This window comes from Nerophis ophidion, linkage group LG14 (genome assembly GCF_033978795.1).
Source record: "Nerophis ophidion isolate RoL-2023_Sa linkage group LG14, RoL_Noph_v1.0, whole genome shotgun sequence".
NCBI lineage: Eukaryota > Metazoa > Chordata > Actinopteri > Syngnathiformes > Syngnathidae > Nerophis > Nerophis ophidion.
In genome coordinates this window covers 42,451,281-42,467,427 of record NC_084624.1, presented here as the reverse complement: position 1 = coordinate 42,467,427, position 16,147 = coordinate 42,451,281, and the positions used below count along the sequence as shown (strand labels likewise).

General features: G+C 40.4%; 1 protein-coding gene across 1 annotated transcript in view; it reads right to left on the bottom strand.

The window, feature by feature from the left end:
- The window catches only part of LOC133568692 (integrin beta-1-like), a 49,409-nt gene that overhangs the window by 13,122 nt on the left and 20,140 nt on the right, over positions 1-16,147 (bottom strand). Inside the window, exons 2-12 of the mRNA XM_061920779.1 lie at positions 13,447-13,513; positions 10,963-11,048; positions 9,309-9,531; positions 9,065-9,235; positions 2,749-2,987; positions 2,511-2,666; positions 2,340-2,435; positions 2,169-2,258; positions 1,711-1,851; positions 1,439-1,641; positions 1,118-1,356 (exon numbers count right to left, since the gene is read on the bottom strand). Of these exons, the coding sequence (XP_061776763.1) occupies positions 1,118-1,356; positions 1,439-1,641; positions 1,711-1,851; positions 2,169-2,258; positions 2,340-2,435; positions 2,511-2,666; positions 2,749-2,987; positions 9,065-9,235; positions 9,309-9,531; positions 10,963-11,048; positions 13,447-13,513 (1,711 nt within the window). The remainder of the gene's footprint in view (positions 1-1,117; positions 1,357-1,438; positions 1,642-1,710; positions 1,852-2,168; positions 2,259-2,339; positions 2,436-2,510; positions 2,667-2,748; positions 2,988-9,064; positions 9,236-9,308; positions 9,532-10,962; positions 11,049-13,446; positions 13,514-16,147) is intronic.

The window sequence follows — 16,147 nt, the reverse complement described above, 5'->3', positions numbered from 1 at the left end:
CCCTGGACAAGTCGCCACCTCATCACAGAAGAGTAAAACACTAATCCAGTTTTTGTTTTTCAGTTGTTGCAATCCTGTGCTTTTTGAGGTTAAAGTGACAAGGAACACAACAAGCCTTTTTCTGTAAAATGCACAAAAAAGCCTGAGAAATTGTGGAAGACTGATTTTTGAATTGACTCCAAAGGGAAAAGTGGTACGGATGGATGGATGATTTTGTCTTTATATTCATTTCAATCAAAACGTACCCCATTAGCATGGAGAACAGCAGAAAGTCTAATGTAAGTTTCTTTAAAGCAGAAAAAGACAATCATAATGAAAAATCTGGTGTGATTTCTTTCAAATGTAAATGATATTACTGTATTTTTCGGATTATAAGTGGCGACTTATACTCTGGAGCGACTTGTGTGTGAAATTATTAACACATTACCGTAAAATATCAAATAATATTATTTATCTCATTCACGTAACACACTAGGCGTATATCAGCAATCGTCACACACACACACACACACACACACACACACATCAACCAATAAATATTCGGCGGGGGCGGGTCATGGCAGAAGTGCATTGTGAAAAAAAAGATGCTACCTGCTACTACTTCCGTACCTATGAAAATTGATCATTTTAACATTGGCGGTAACTTATAAAAACTGAGAAGGGCTGAACAAAAATGGCACCGAAAAGGAAATCATATACTGCAGATTACAAGCTAGAAGTAGTGAAATAGGCAGGAGAAAATGGCAATTGAGCAGCAGAAAGAAAGTTTGGAGTAGGCGAGAAACATGTAAGGGACTGGCGAAAAGCGGAGGCTACTCTTACTGAAATGAAAAAAACTAAAAAAGCTAATCGCGGGCTAAAAAATGCGACTTATACGCTAGTGCGACTCATATGTTTTTTTCCTTCTTTATTATGCATTTTCGGCTGGTTCTACTTATACATTTCGGAGCAATTTATAATCCGAAAAATACGGTATTGTACTCAGTATTATTAGCCAACTCACAATTAAAATTAAACCAAAAACGACCAAACTAAGAGAATAAATTGTATTATTCCCAGTTACGGCAGTAAATTCAATTGATTTTTTTGCATTGAAGACTTGCTGGCAGAAGTGTACCTCCGCAGAGCTTGTTGTTGGAGCGGTCGCAGTTAAAGTTGTCACAGTCGCAGTACTTCCCACTGTAGATCTCGGCGGCATTCTCCCTCTTCTTACACTCGCAGGTTCCGCACACGCAGTCGCCGTTGTTGCTGCAAATGTCGGTGCCGTTGTCCTTCCTGCAGTTGGCGTCCAAGTCCTCCGTCCGCACCTCGTCAGTGCTGCATTCGCATAGGCGCCCGATACGCCCTTCGTTACACCTGGAAGGCAGCAGGCAATCAGTACAAGATAGTCGCAGAGTTGTCTGTGAAGCGGGCGAGGAGCAAAGATGCCGGCACTCACTTGCAGGCGCCGCACTCGAAGGTGCCGTGGCCCTTGTCACACTTCTTGCTGTTGGGCTTGCCCTCAGTGGAGCACTGGCAGTTGCAAATGAAGTTGAGGACCACCTCCACCTCCTCTGTGAAACCCAGAGGTTTGATCTTTATGCTCTCGGCCTTGCCTTGTGCTGGACACTTCTGGGACTCGATTGAGATCTTAAAGGTGACCTGAGGACGACCGGGACATAATGAGACGTCTTCTACAGTAGACAAGACCTGAAGAGCCAGCGTACATACTTCATCTCCGATGGAGATGTTGGAGCACTTCCTGCCGTTCTCGCCGGTTCCCTCCACACCATTCTTACAGATGGACTTGTAGGTGATGGAAACGCCTTCTGGGAGCCTGCTGTTTTCCAGAATGACTTCAGACGACAAAGACTACAAAGGGAATTTAAAAAAAACACAAAGTTTCTGTCTGTGATCCGAGAAGTTAAGTGAAGTGAATTGAATTATATTTATATAGCGCTTTTTCTCTAGTGACTCAAAGCGCTTTACATAGAGAAACCCAATATCTAAGTTACATTCAAACCAGTGTGGGTGGCACTGGGAGCAGGTGGGTCAAGTGTCTTGCCCAAGGACACAACGGCAGTGACTAGGTTGGCAGAAGCGGGAATTGAACCTGCAACCCTCAAGTTGCTGGCACAGCCACTCTACCAACCGAGCTAAACCGTAAAAGAAAGGTATCATGCACTCACGTTGTAAGCGTCGATGATGAGCTTGATCACGTTGCTGGAGTTGGACGACAGCGTGCCGACGGCCGATTTGGGAATGAGATTTTTCAGCTCCTGCACAGGAAACGAGTGTGATAAACTGACACAAGACAAGTTGAACAAGTTTGTTAACACTTCCAGCTTCTCAGTCCACACCTTGTAAACCGGCTGGAATTCCTCCGTGACGGCAAAGATGGTCTGGATGTTGTGGTCGCTCAGCTTCTGCACCAAATGGGCGATGGAGGGGTAGTCCTGGCAACCACAAATCATCCAACAAATGAAAATAGCATCTATGTTTGGTTGGACGTAGAGGGGGCGGGATCTTACGTAGTAGTGACTCATGGTGTACATGTTGTTCTCCAGGTGACACTTTCCATCATTGGGGAGGACGATGCCGCCCAGCTTTCCATCCCCAGCAAAATGGAACCCAGCGTCGGTAGAAAACACCAGCAGGCGGGTGACGTTCCTCCAGCCGATTTGCTCCTGAGAAAGAAGCTCTTCATAGTTCAATGTTTATGAAGACATTAGGGGATGGAGTAGAAGGGGTGGGGGGGGTTCCTCTCACCTCACACACGGCCACCTGCATGATGGCGTCGAAGCCTCCCTCAGGAGAGTCCAGGTTCCCTGAGATCTGCTGCTGACTGACGAGCTGGTTGAACTCGTCCCCCTTGTTGGTCAGCTTGAGGACGTTCTTGTAGCTGAAAGGGCTGGTACAGTTCTGGTTGCCCGTGCAGGGGTTCTTAAACCTGGCAGGAGTGGTGCTGATGTAAGGCATCACCGTCTTCTCCACGAAGGAGCCGAAGCCTGACGGAGGGAGAAAATGGTTGAACTCGTTTGCCAGTAGTGTTTCCTCATGGACTATGGTAAGGATGAGCGATATGGCCTACAATTTATATCATAATAGATATTGCAGCTTCCTGCTATAATGATGTATATCACAATATATTATTTGCTATATATACACAGTTGCAAGAAAAAAGGCTGGAACAAAGGCAGTAGGCCAAAGTTTTCTATCTGTCCGATATCACACAAAAACACTGACCATCCACTCTTCTGAGTATCACAATCCACAACTTGATGAAGTATGTTGATAAAAACTGTCTTATGTTTGATAAAAAGTAGCACAAAAAGTTATAAAACCTAGAAAAAGGCTAATTCAAGTCATTTGCTAGTAATTTTGCTGCTGCCAACAAGAACAGGAAGTCAAAAAAACGCACATCAATTCTATTATTATTTAAAGTTGCAAGAAAAAAAAAGTGAACCCTTTGGGATTACTTGGATTTTTCCATACATTGGGCATAAAATATGTTCTGCTCTTCGTCTAAGTCAGAACAATAGAGAAACAGTCTGCTCAAATTAATATTGCACAAAAAAAAAAATGTTCTCATTTTCCATTGAACACAACATGTTTAAAGATGTTCTAATCCTGTCCAAAGATGTTGAGGAACTAAAATTAAGCTTCCAGTTTTCTCAAGCAGACTTGGATAATTGGAAAGCTCCTGTTGTCAACCGAGGTGAAAAAATCAGTTTAAAATACTAAAAACGATGCCAAGAAAAAAAATATTACTCGGAAAAGTTAGAAAAATTGTGTAAAAATGTCAAGAAGCATTCCATTGCATCTCAGTTATCCGATGGTGTCAGAAATTTGTCTAATTCTCTTGATATAGCAAATGGGTTTTATTATTTATTGTTAATGTTGGCCCCTTATTGGCTGGAAACATTCTATTGTCAGGTAATCCTATTTTGACAACTCAAAATGATGATTATTGTCGTCTGGAGGTGTTTGACCCTCTTACTCCAAATGAAATACTTCAAATACTGCTGAAAATGAAAGATGTTGCTCCAGGCCATGATGACGTCAGCGTTAGTCTTGTAAAACAAGATGCTTCCACCATGATTAAAACCCTTTACACAAGTTTTGTCTCGATTTAAAAGTAGCCAAAGTAACATCTTTGTTTGAGTCTGGGGATGCTAGTTTATTGAATAACTGTCAGCCTATTTCTGTGTTACCCGTCTTTTCTTATTAAGTGCAGGAAAAATTTGATTATACAAGAATTGGAAAACATTTGTCTGATAACCGTATTTTGTATATTCATCAGTACGGTTTTAGAGAAAAAATGTTGACAGAAATGGCGCTCCTACAATTGTTTGACAAGATTGCAAACAATTTAGATAATAAAAAATATACTCTTGGCATATTTTTATATTCATCTAAGGCTTTCGATACTGTCAATTTACAAATATTTCTCAATGGTTTAAAATGGAAAAAATTGTCACTCAGTGCCTTATATCCATCCATCCATTTTCTACCGCTTATTCCCTTTCAGGGTCGCGGGGGGTGCTGGCGCCTATCTCAGCTACAATCGGGCGGAAGGCGGGGTACACCCTGGACAAGTCGCCACCTCATCGCAGGGCCAACACAGATAGACAGACAACATTCACACTCACATTCACACACTAGGGCCAATTTAGTGTTGCCAATCAACTTATCTTATATATGGACCAATATTGAGCCACAACAGGTCTCACAACTACGGTAAGCAGCCGCCGATTTCATTTTCCCTCATAGAAGAAGCATGCGGTGCATGCTGGGATATACTGCGCCAGGCCGTGCCGTTTCATTTCCATTTGTGTGTTTATGTAAAGACCCCAAAATGGCTCCTATTGAGACATGATTTCAGGAAAGCAGGAATTGTCACTGAGCTGCTAGACAACAGCAGCGACACTGACTCCATTAAAGACATCTTGAAATAGTGCAACGCAATAACAATATATCAATAACTCAACGTTGCTCAAACGTTAATGTTACACAACACAATACACACAAAATAAACATGTAAAGCTCACTTTATCAAGTTATTCCTCATCCACGAATCCCTCGAATTCTTCTTCCTCAGTGTCCGAATTAAACATGCCACAAAAGGTCTCGCAACTACGGTAATCAGCGGTGTACCTTATTTTCCCCCGTACAAGAACAAGTGCGCTTCTTCTTCTACGGTAAGCAGCAGCCTACCTTATTTTCCCTCGTAGAAGAAGAAGCAATCGGTGCATGCTGGGATATATGACTGCGGGAGGCGTGCAGAGTTTAAACTCAAGGTGATCAGTCACACAGTAGAACACGGGAATAAAGCAGCAGCGAGAGAATTTAACATTAACAGCAGTGACACTGACTCGTTTAATGACGACTTTGACGAGACGTATTCGCCCCACTATTTGATTCGAACACTGAAGAAGAATTTGAGGGATTCGTGGATGAGGAATAACTTAATAAAGTCAGCTTTACATGTTAATTTTGTGTGTTGTGTTGTGTGACATTATCGTTTGAGCAACGTTGAGTTATTGATATATTATCGCTTGGCCCTATTTCGAATGCTACTATTTTGTGATTACACTAACGTTTGATTTACCGTAACAGTATCAGACTGTTTTTTATGTGTTTATTGAATCGGGGGAAAAAATAAAACAGCTGTTTATTCATTTTGGGAGTGAACGGAGTTGTCAGAACGCTGGTTTGTAATCTATTAATAAAGTTTGACTGACCTGACTGTTTTGTTGATATTCCCTTTAGCGCAGCCCCATCTAAAGGATGCAGAACGTAACCCCAGCCCCTACTGTAGCATCTATTCTATGCGCCTTATAATGCGGTGCGCCTTATATATAAACACAATATTATAATAGGCCATTCATTGAAGGTGCGCCTTATAATCCTGTGCGCCTTATAGTGCGGAAAATACAGTACATCTCTTTTTATGTATAAGTATGTACATTTGTTTGTTGATTTACCAATAGTTTTCCATATTTTTTTATATCTTCTTTTGAGATATATAATTACTCAACAAGACACTGTCATTACTTTTATGTAGAATGACAACTAAGAAATGCACACTTAAGTACTGAGGACCCTTTCTTTGGAATACACTGCTTCCATCTCTTAAATTTACAACTACACTTTACTCTATTCTTGTTTTCGCTTTCTCTGTGAGGGCAAATACTTCATTAATAAATACCCAATCGCGATTAATCGCATTTTCAGAAAATGTATTGCGATAATCGCAGATAGATATCAAATTTCATCATTAATAAATGTACCCTAGACAGATAATTTTCAAGTTTTTGATACCAAGACTGGACAATTAGTTTTAATGAAAAGCAATTTAAACATTGTTATTTTTTAAATTGTTTAACACAAAATGACATATTTAAGCTTTTAATGACAATAAAAAAAACAACCTGCAGTGTCTTGTCAGATATTGTATTTTGTAGAAATACAGAATTATATTCCTGCTGTGGAAGCACTTGCATTTAGAGGAGGAGCTCCGCCATGTTTAAATACCAATTTCACGCATTATTAACACAAAATGTGGATTGTTACAATCATGCTTTTATTGTCAAAGATGTTTGGTAAGCTGAATTAATGCTTCTGATATTCTGTAAATTAAATGTTGTATAAGTTAATAGCATTTATATTGCTGCATGACAATGTTTAAACCTTCGCTATGTATTAAAAAGTATAATATTCAGCCTGCTAAACATTATGTAATTGAGAACTCAACCAGAACATGTTGTAAAAGAATATACATAATATTTCCGCCTGCCACAAAAATTAAAAAACAAACAAAACTCAGCATCTTTGACAAAGCATAATTATGATGTAAGCCATTTTTATTTTGTGAGTGTACTTACACCGGATGTAAAGCCTAGTGCTTTTATTTTGAAGCCGGAAGCGTGTCATTGGTTTGTGAAGGTGGCTTGAGATCTTTCGACGGACCTGACTGCAATAAAAAGGGCCCTCTCCATTTCGTGCCTTCTTGCACTTCCGTTGAGCTTTTATGCCATCTTACTAAAGCAGTCACAGTAACAATCTACATTTCATGTTATCAATTCACCTTAAAGGTAATCCAAACATGGAAGTAAAGCTCCACCCACCTCTTTGAACAAAGCTTGCATCAGACATTTGCTGCAGTGAATAAAAATGGTACTTTCTTGATGGGAGAACAACTTGTAATGGCTTTGGGTCTGATATTTGCATAATGTACCCTTTTTTGGCCATTTCTGCTCACTATGTTTCTACTTGTGGCTCATCAGTAACGAGTGAAGACAGCCACAGTTTTACTATGCCACAGAACGGCCACAGGGTCAGAAAGGACGTGTGTGCGTTAATCGCCAGTTAAAAAAAACAAAAATATAGTTAACGTGATAATTAAATTTTAATTCCTCGGGACCCACATCAGCGAGGACCTCACTTGGGATCACAACACCCAACAAACAATAAAGAAAGCCCAGCAGCGACTGTATTTCCTAAGAAGGCTGAGAAAATGCGGTATGCCACCCAAAATTCTCAGCAACTTCTATAGAAGTACGGTTGAGAGTGTCCTTACCAGCTCAATCACGGTCTGGTATGGAAACTGCACTGCTAAGGGCAGGAAGGCACTCCAGTGAGTGATTAAAACTGCTCAGTACATATCAGGAGCAGCCTTCCCCTCACTACAGGACATGTACTCTACCAGGGCCACCAGGAGAGCACACATCATCATAAAGGACAGAACACAGTCTCTTCAGCCTCCTACCATCAGGCAGACCATACAGGAGCCTGAAATCCAGGACTACGAGACTGACAAACCGTTTCTAACCACAGACAATCAGGCTTGTGAATGCTAACTTGTGAATGTTAGCTCCCCCCATGCAAGGCGCTAACCAGCACCCATCAGGAGCAAGGGTGAAGTGTCTTGCTCAGGACACAACGGACGTGACGGGGTTGGTACTCGGTGGGGATTGAACCAGGGACCCTCGGGTCACTTTTCATCTTTGATCACTAAAGACACTAACTGCTGCTGTGACCCAAGGTCACCTCCATATTTATACTGTTGACTGTCAATCAGAATGTGCAGTAATTTTATGGTACTTACTGTGCCTTGTATATACGTTTTTATTTTAAGCTAGGTACCGTGTGACTTGTTGATGGGTGGACTAGCAAAGTAAGATTTTCATTGTAAGGCAAACTGTCTGTTTAACTGTGCATATGACAATAAACAATCTTGAACTTTAACAGCCCTAATTATTTAACAAAACTATTATTCATCTACTTGATAATTTAACGTTACAATCTGGTTACTTTTCTTTGCAACATGTTTCTATCTACACTTCTGTAATGTATTGTAAATGTAATGAGCATTTATTATTCTGTTTGATATTTTACATTAGTTTAGGGCAATACTACAAACTTGGGTATCGAGCCATTCAAGTAGTTACAGGGGCAGTATCGGTCATATAAATGATACTGATACTTAAAATTTTCAAGATCATTAAATAATTACATTTTTAAAAACAATTATAATCAGATAAAAACACAGGATGGCTGTGTAACAATATCAAATATTTCAACTAATTATTTTCTACTATTGGCTCTGATATAAATCCTTTGGTTTCTACCCTGAAAGTCTTCCTATGTCCAGGAACTTATTTCCTGAGTTGGCAAATATTTAAAAAAATATCGATCTAATCACTGTGGTATTGACCATACTATATTATACTTGGTATGATCACAGTCAATATTTGCATCGATCCGACCCCCTTTGTTTACATTCAAAGCGCGAGCTTGCGTCAACATATCTTCCTGCAGTGTTTAGTGTAGCATGTCAAACTATTCCCTGTCCTCTAGTGATAATGCTACTTATAATAAACTTAGTTTACTTCCCACCATGGAGGCGAAGATTGCTAATTTGGAAGTGGCTTTGTACTGTGGAGGGATGTTGTGTTATCAACATGCAATATCACGATATAACAATAGTATCAACACCTCTATTGTCGGCCAAATTTATGTAATTCATATCGTAAATCTTCTATATAGCGCAACCCACACTGCTATGAAGGCTTTTCCTCACCAATCCGGAAGTCAGAGGTGATGGTCTGCATTTCCTTCATCAGGTCTGTTCCAAGGTTCTTGACGTTGTCCAGATCATCCTTCATGGAGAAGGACAGGTCCATGAGGTAGTAGAGGTCGATAGGGTAGTCTTCCGCTCGCTTGAATTTCAGATCAAAAGTTTGAGGCTCTCCTGAAGAAGCAAAACACACCTTCATGATCAAAGCCCCTTTGTTTCACATTCATGTCAAGATCAAACCACTGACCCGATCTGAGCGTCAGAGTGAGTTTCTGGGGCTGAATCTGTGTGATCTGCTCAGGCTTGGGCTTATCTGTCTGATCCTTGTTGCGGTTGGTGACAGGTATGTCCTTGTTGATGGTAATGCTCCCGCGTGGGTTCTCAATCTTGGTCACGTCGCACTTCCTGGCTTTTAGGGACTCAATGTCGTCACAGCGGGCGGACTTTGACTCGCCGACCGAGAGGAAGCCCTGAGAAGGAACCATTCCGTTTTTGTGAGGTTAAAGACACAAATGGAAATCTATACTTATTTCTAGAAGATTTCATAGAACAGTCAACAATTGGTTTTGGAGGAATCAGATTCAACTGTCAATGAACATTGAACCCCCCTCCTCTTTCGGTAGCCAAGGTCTATGGCGTATAGTGGGTGTTTTGGGAGAATGCTACGAGATTAGTAACGCAGGGCGTCAGATCAGAGGCCCCCTTTGGACAATGTTGTTACCCAGCTCCCCTGCTATGCAAATATACAGTAAATACGTAGACCCGCACCCAGCTGGCTTGTTGCCAATTAGCGCAGTCTAAACCACCCACGTACGTAGCGCAAACTAATACAAGTTAAATGATTGAATTTTGTTACAAAATCCTACAATTTATGTTTTATCTTAAACAATATGTTTTACCTGCTACATGTCTTATCTGTGTAGTTTCAGCCATGGTATAATTTTTTAATATTTACTAATGATTGTTTTTAGTCTGGGCAGCACGGTGGTAGAGAGGTTAGTGCATCTGCCTCACAATACGAAGGTCCTGAACAGTCCTCGGTTCAATCCGGGGCTCGGGATCTTTCTGTGTAGAGTTTGCATATTCTCCCTGTGACTACGTGGCTTCCCTCCGGGTACTCCGGTTTCCTCCCACCTCCAAAGACATGCACCTGGGGATAGGTTGGTTGGCAACACTAAATGGTCCATGGTGTGTGAATGTGAGTGTGAATGTTGTCTGTCTGTGTTGGCCCTGCGATGAGGTGGCGACTTGTCCAGGGTGTACGCCGCCTACCGCCCGAATGCAGCTGAGATAGGCGGACAAGCGGTAGAAAATGGATGGATGGATGTTTTTAGTCTTAAAGCACAGACCAAGAGTGGCAACCATAATTTATCAAGCATTTAATACAATGGCTTAAATTTAAGGTATGTGACACATCTTACTGGAAAGCAAAATATAACCATCCAATGTCTGCCAGCCAATCAGTAATAATAAAAAAAATCAATGTTTGCCTCTTGGTAAACGTTCTATTTTTGTATTTGCAAGCACACCAGCAGCAGATGGGTTGGACTTGGATGAAATCAGCAGCATGTGAGCTGTACTTGAATCAAATATTGAAGCCAGTGGAGCGTAAACATTTGCTATCAAGGCAGAGGAATTTGCAGAAAGTGGCAAGCAGCAACATGCTAACTTGCACAGTGACCTAGAACGTTGCAACTGAAAAGTGTATACCAGTAGTTTGAAAGCAGACTAAACCCTGCAGCAGCACTGAGCGCCTGATGGAACACATGCTAATGAAATGAGGACATAACCAGGAAATTAGAAGCAGACACAAACTGAACCTGGCTGAGGCCAGATACACATGAGGACATCAAGCAAAACTGGAGCCATGACCTGATTCTTTCACACCCACATCAACTGACCTCATCCGTACACCATCCGCATGACTCGGGCAATTGGATGCAATCCCCACACGACTGAGCGTTAGCCTTGATGCACGAGCTTCCCTCTGAAAGACAAAAGGAAAAAAAAATAAAAAAATCAGAAAGCTTATTTAACGTAAATGTCAGAAACAAGAGTTCCAGTAAATTTCTTTGACTCAAACCAGCTGCTAAAAAGCACTTCAGAAGACTGGCGTCACACTGACAACTCATGACTTCACCTTGTTAAAATAAAAGTATGGACCAACCGTTCTTACTCGGACATACTCTACTGTCATGTGCAGATTTAAAAACACACATATACTAGACAGATGTTTTTACAAATAATCCTAACATCGATTAAAAAATATGAGCTATTATTTGATTGTGATAATTAATAGAGATGTCCGATAATGGCTTTTTTGCCGATATCCGATATTCCCCAACTCTTAATTACCGATACCGATATCAACCGATACCGATATATACAGTCGTGGAATTAACACATTATTATGCCTAATTTTGTTGTGACGCACCACTGGATGCATTAAACAATGTAACAAGGTTTTCCAAAATAAATCAACTCAAATTATGGAAAAAAAAAATGCCAACAGTCACAAAGTGCAATATTTTTTGTAACATGCCTCAAAACAGGTGTTTGGAATTTGGGACATGCTCTCCCTGAGAGAACATGAGGAGGTTGGGGTGGGCGGGGTTGAGGTGGTGGTGGTGCGGGGGGTAGGGAGTTTCGGGGGGGTGTATATTGTAGCGTCCCGGAAGAGTTAGTGCTGCAAGGGGTTCTGGGTATTTCTCGTGTTGTGTTACGGTGCGGATGTTCTCCCGAAATAGGTTTGTCATTCTTGTTTGGTGTGGGTTCACAGTGTGGCGCATATTTGTAACAGTGTTAAAGTTGTTTAAACGGCCACCCTCAGTGTGACCTGTATGGCTGTTGACCAAGAATGCCTTGCATTCACTTGTGTGTGTGAGAAAAGTCATAGATATTATGTGACTGGGCCGGCACGCAGAGGCAGCCTTTTTAGGTTTATTGGCGCGCTGTACTCCTCCCTACGTCCGTGTACACAGCGGCGTTTTAAAAAGTCGTAAATTTTACTTTTGAAACCAATACCGATAATTTACGATATAAAATTAATAGCAATTATCGGCCGATAATATCTAATAATTATTATTTTCTTTTTTTTAAAATCTGAACTAATGAAAGGCAGATAAAAAAAATCTTAATTTCAGGTATTTCCGTTTCAATTAGATACATTATTATAAAGATAAATGTATATAAACAGAAAACAATCTGTCAGCTGCAGAGCAGGCGACTGACGACAAACTCCCTCCACCCACAACGATCCTGAGCTAATTCATACAGCTTCTCTGGCCTCATCATGTCTTTGTCTCCCAAAAGGTGTTGGACGTATCCGAGAAACAGGGTTCACTGCCTGCCTGGTGTCCTCTTCCCATGAGAGGGAGCATGCAGAACATACTTCTTGCATGGCTCATCATCAGGCACATGGCCCAAAACCTGAGCTGACAGGTCCTGACATTCTCCACTAGCGGGGCGGTCTGAGTTAGATCATAGATAATTAATTCTCTCAATGTTGAGCATAATTCTGTAATACGAGGTACCAAGGGCATTAGTCTCACTCTCCATTGCTTTAAACAGGACCCACGATTCTTAGACTTAGGCTTCCTTTTTATTGTCATTCAAATTTGAACTTTACAGCACAGATAAGAATGACATTTTGTTACATAAGCTCAGATTCACAGCCATAAAAAAGTACGGTGACACAAGTGGTATTAAATAGCTTGACCTCGGTGGATAAACAGAATTGCTTGATTGATTGAAACTTTTATTAGTAGATTGCACAGTACAGTCCATATCCGTACAATTGACCACCAAATGGGGTCCACATAAATCAATTCATGGTAAGGAAAAGTGGCTTATAAAAAGTTATTTGTTGTGAAAATAAAACATCCGGTTCATACAAAGTGCATAAGTGAAATAACGTTGGTATTAGGGTCAAGATGGAGTCTTTCTGAGTTGACTCAAGGCGAGGGGTGGGGTACACCGCAGGCCTGGACTGGTTGTCAGCTAATTGCAGGGATTGAATTTACATTCTCTAATTAACCTGACATATTTTTGGAAAGTGGGAGGAAGCCAGAGTACCCAAGCATACACGAGGAGAACAGGCAAACACCATAAACACTAGGTCACCGTGTTAGCATGCATGCATGTTTTTAGTTCCCTTAAAATGACTGTAATTAATTAATCACAATTAACGCCATCATTTGACACCAACCATTACAAACACTTTTTTTTTTCTATGCATTTTGAAACAAAATCTTTCAGAAAACTCCATTCTCCTCATTCTTGATCGTGACAAAAAAGACCTTTCAGGATTTCAATAAGTTCTTTTAAAGGGTCATAGCACCGCCTGTTTGCATACTCTTGACAATTGCTAGGGTGTTGCATCTTACCTTGTTGCGCTCCGCTGCCACCTAGTAGCGCTAACAACAACGCTAGCCCAATTAACCGCAGATCCATCTGAAAACAAACATATTAGTGGGGTAAATCAAACAACGTATAAACAAGTATGCACTGCAAAAACTGAAATCGAAGTAAGATTGAATATCTCAAATAAGGGTGATATTTGCTTATAATTCTTCTCACTAAGCAGATTTTCTGTAAGAGTGTTTTACTTTATTTAAGGGTTTTGTTCCTAAATGATCTCGGTAAGATATTACAGCTTGTTGCTGAGATTTGATGACCTATTTTGGGTAAATCGTGCTTGAAATTAGAATATCAACTGTTGCAAAGCTGTGTCATCAACACTCGTAAGTATAAAACTACCTTTTTAAAGTAATAATTTCTTATTTCAAGCATGAAATAAAAAAAATCATGACTTTGACACAATTGTGTCTCATAATTAAAACCGATAACAGCCAAATGGACTTTGCTGTTTTATTTTCAATTAAACAATGGAAAACACCTACTCATATAGTAGTACAGTTGGCACAGTACAGCAAACTGACAGTTAATATTCAAACATTTAACATTTTAAATAATTTTGAACAGAAATAGTTCATGCACATTCAGATAAATTTTTCAAAATTACAGTAAAAAAAAAAATTGGTCAGGGGCCGGGCTGTATGTGTATATGTGTTTGTATGTATGGTAAATGGGTTGTACTTGTATAGAGCTTTTCTACCTTTTTTTAAGGAATTTAAAGCGCTTTGACACTATTTCCAAATTCACCCATTCACACACACACTTTCACATATTCACACACTGATGGCGGGAGCTGCCATGCATGGCGCTAACCAGGACCCATCAAGAGCAAGGGTGAAGTGTCTTGCTCAAGGACACAACGGACGTGACTAGGATGGTAGAAGGTGGGGATTGAACCAGTAACCCTGAGATTGCTGGCACGGCCACTCTACCAACTTCGCCACGCCGTCCTTATATATATATTATATATTCCTTGTGCACTAATTGACTGAAAGAGGACGCACTTGGCACGATGATGTCATGTTATCGATGGGAAAATGCAAGAAATGTAATGCCAAGTGCATATCATTATGTCAAGATAATGGCACGAGCATTTACTTAATTTAAGAATATTTTTCAACATATTAAGAAAAATGGTCTCATATTTGTTTTTTCTACCAAGAAAAGTGCACTTATTATTGGTGAAAAGATACTTATTTCAAGGTATTTTTGGGTTCAGTGAGGTTAGCTAATTTTACTTGTTTTGGAAAGTCTTGACAAGCCAAATTTTCTTGTTCTATTAGTAGATTTTGTTTAGTTCAAATAAAATGCCCCAAACGTATGTATTTTATTTTTTTGTTTTTGAACACTGACTTATTGCAGTGTGTGCTAAATATTGTCACGTAATAACGCATATCCTGCCCTTCTTTGTTTTTATGGAGTATGTGATGCTAAGTCTTATCTCATTTTACAGTGTTCTCTATTAGAAGGAGAGGAATATGGATGCAGAAGCCCCCAGCTCGGTGATCAGCGCCAACAATACTTCAGGAGGATGGTTTGTCCCTCCATCCTTGCACTAGCGAACATTACAAGCAAGAAAATGACCACAATTATGAGTGTGTGCCCTTATATGGTCAGAACCTCTGTTCCAGTGACTTCCTAACTAGTCTCAAAAAACTCACCACCGCATCCACAGAGCAGCGCTATACTAACCGCTGTGAACTAAAATAGGAAACAGAATGCTGTGGAAAGTCCTGCCAGATGTTGAATTCACACCTCATGTATACACACAGCCCCTGTTGCCAGTTTGCGGCTGTAAACAACCACCTTCTGTGACATGACAAGCTTCACTGAGTCTGTCGAATAAGAATATTGTAAATATCACTGAGGAGACTAATAAATACAGTCATGACTCTTCTACTACGAGAAGAGCAAGTCATTCAAGACTGATGGTTTTATTGTTTTAAGGCCATATCAACCACATTAAAACTGATATTTTAAAAAGGGCATGTGTTTTTTATGCGTTTTGGCCTCAGGTTTTTGTCTTTAAAACCTGAACTTTTGAAAACTCTGGCCAGAGATTTTTCAACCAGATGATAAAACTCTGGCTTTAGCAGTTTCGGGTGTGCATGCACCTTATAAACACACACGAGCATTTAAACAAAATATTCATGTAGTTTCCTGGCCTCTGTAAGTGTGCGCTGATTTTAAAAACAATACAAATCTTATATATTGGTGGACTACATTTGTGTTGAATGAGGATTTACAGGACACCAGGGTGTGGGAAATGTGCATTTTAAAAAACATCCGCATTCATGCGGGCACGGCCCACAGCATAACAGTAGTTCTCAAACTTTTTTTAACAAGTACCGTCTCAGAAATGGCCCTGCGATGAGGTAGTGACTTGTCCAGGGCGTACCCCGCCTTCCGCCCGATTGTAGCTGAGATAGGCACCAGCGCCCCCTGCCACCCCAAAGGGAATAAGGGGCAGGAAATGGATGGATGGATGGACCAACTCAGAAAAAACTTGGCTCTCCAAGTACTACCATAATGGCAAACAGTAAAATACAATAGGGTAGTCGGCCAGAGTGTTCATTATTAAGAAGGCATAGGTTTTTATTTAAACAAGTATATTTAATATTTTGGCCACAGTAACATCAAACACAGTTTGAAGTTCTGGATGACATCCTT